The 2,363-nt window shown below is 37.7% G+C and overlaps 1 protein-coding gene across 1 annotated transcript in view; it reads right to left on the bottom strand.

The window, feature by feature from the left end:
- Positions 1–2,363, bottom strand: part of LOC114026479 (protein FAM71F2-like) — a 22,915-nt gene that overhangs the window by 16,542 nt on the left and 4,010 nt on the right. The window contains 1 exon segment of the mRNA XM_027840202.1: positions 1,262–1,446. Coding sequence (XP_027696003.1) covers positions 1,262–1,446 — 185 coding nt within the window.

Raw genomic sequence — 2,363 nt, 5'->3', positions numbered from 1 at the left:
ACACAACGACCCAAGACAACTTGGAAGAACTTATAATTAAAAATGCTATCTATTCCCAGAGAAAGAATTAATGGTGTTTGTATACAGATTGAAGCATACTTTTAAAAAAAAATTTTATTTTTCTTGAGTTTTTTTGTCTATATTTTGTTTCACAACATGACTATTATGGATATGTTTTACATGACTACACATGTGTAATCTATATCGAATTGCTTGCCTTCTCAATGTGGGGGTGAGGGAAGAAGGGAGAGAATTTGGAACTCAAAGTTTTAAAAACAAATGTTAAAAATTGTTTTTACATGTAACTAGGGAAAAATAAAATGCTAAACTAAAAAAGAAGAAGAAAAGATTCCATAGTAAAAGTGGAAAGGTCCAACTGCTCAACATGCCTAGGACATCTCTGGCTTTAATAATTCCAGAAAAAGACATCAGTCTATTTCCCTTCGTGATAGCAGAGAATGGACTTCCTAGACAAGGACAAGGGTGAGTGGAGTAGTCAGGGGAGTAGAAAAAAAATAGATTGTTCACATACTACTATTCCCAGAGCACTTCCTCCTTCTTTAAATTAGCTTCTTAACCTTCTACCCCTTCTTCTGTTATCTAAATAATAAAATATTAATAGTAATAACAACAATAATATTGTTGTTGTTGTTGTTGATGATGATGATGTATTTATTACCTTCCTTAGCTCTGCCTAGTTTACTTCAAGACTTGTTCCACCTTCTATCTGAAGCCTTTCCTAATCCTCCAGCTGTTGGTGTCCTCCCTTCCCCACACTATCTTGTATTGATTTTGGAATATATATTCCATATGTACTTTTATATGCACATTCTGACATGTACTTCACTAGAATTAAGCTCTGTGAAGGCAGGAACTGTTTTGTTTTTAAGTTATCATATCTCCAAATCTAATATAGTTCCTTGCACATAGTAGTTTAATAAATAGGAGGAGGAGAGAAAGAGGAAGAGGAGGAAAAGGAAAAGGAGAAAAAGAGAAGGGAGAGGAGGAGGAAAAGGAGGAGGAGGAGGAGAAGAAGGAGAAAGAGAAGAAAAGAAGAAGAAGAAGAAGAAGAAGAAGAAGAAGAAGAAGAAACAAAATAATGAGATTACTCAAATTTAAATCCTAGGTGACCAAAGCTTTGTGTTTTTTCTTTTTCTGTCCCTAACTATTGAGTAGCCCCTATGCCAGACATTCAGTCATAAAAGTGTATTTCCAATGCCCTCTCCTTCAACTGTTTATTAATTTTACTTATTTTGTTTACCTACTAAGAGTGATAGTTGGTGCATTGATGGTTTTGGTCCATGTTGATAAATGTCTGTGGGGCCAGGTGATGTTAGCCATCAGGAAGATGTTTGGTAGTGGCAGGCTTGGCACTGAAGAGGTCACTCCAAGGATCACAGTTGTGGACCTATCCTCATCATCTACCCGATCCTCAGTCTTTGTGACCTGAAATCAATTCCAATGGCAAAGATCAGAGGAGAACTGAAGCTTGAGGGCTAAAGGAGGAAGAAGTTAGGAAAGGATGAGGGAGATAAGGGGAATATTCACTGGCAGCAATAAATAAATCTTGGAGCTTGGCATGTGGCTACCAGTGTGGCAATGTAGGTCTCAATAGACACTGAGTTGAATGGACAGATCCCACTCAGGCTGGTACAGATGAATGATTTAGTCCTTTCCATTCATATTTCTATGAGTCCTGTCTATATAGTCTACACTTCTGCCAAACTAGATGACTGTCTGTCCTCTGCATATCTCTTACACCTTCCCCCTCACCTCTGTACCTTTCTTCACATTGTCCTCTCTACCTGGAATGCCCCCCTTATCTTTTCCCAGACACAATACTCAGTTGTTGAGATCCTATTTATCCCTCTGAAGCCTAGCTTAAGTACCACCTCTGTTCCATGAGACCTTCCCTGATACCCCCAAGTTGTTAGTGATCATTCCCCTCAATTTCACAGAACTTTGTGCCTCTCACAAACTTATCATATAATTTTGTGAATTATAGCTATCTGTACACTTGTCATATACCCCTAATTAGACTGCCCATGAGGGCAGGGACACAGGCTGAACTTTTTGTCTCCCCCAGTGTGCTCTATACATGCTTAATCTTTTTTTTTAGGCAATTGGAGTTAAGTGACTTGCCCAGGGTCACACAGCTAGTAAGTGTCAAGTGTTTAGTCTGAGGTCACATTTGAACTCAGGTCCTCCTGACTTCAGGGCCGGTGCTCTATCCACTGTGCCACCTAGCTGCCCTTTATACATGCTTAATAAATAGATGCTTAATAAATGTTTATTAAGTTGCATTGTCATTTATCCTTTTATATATATATATATATATATATATATATATATATATATATATA

Source organism: Vombatus ursinus, unplaced genomic scaffold, assembly GCF_900497805.2.
Source record: "Vombatus ursinus unplaced genomic scaffold, bare-nosed wombat genome assembly UNPS02014839.1, whole genome shotgun sequence".
Lineage (NCBI taxonomy): Eukaryota > Metazoa > Chordata > Mammalia > Diprotodontia > Vombatidae > Vombatus > Vombatus ursinus.
This window is presented reverse-complemented; position numbering and strand designations above follow the sequence as displayed.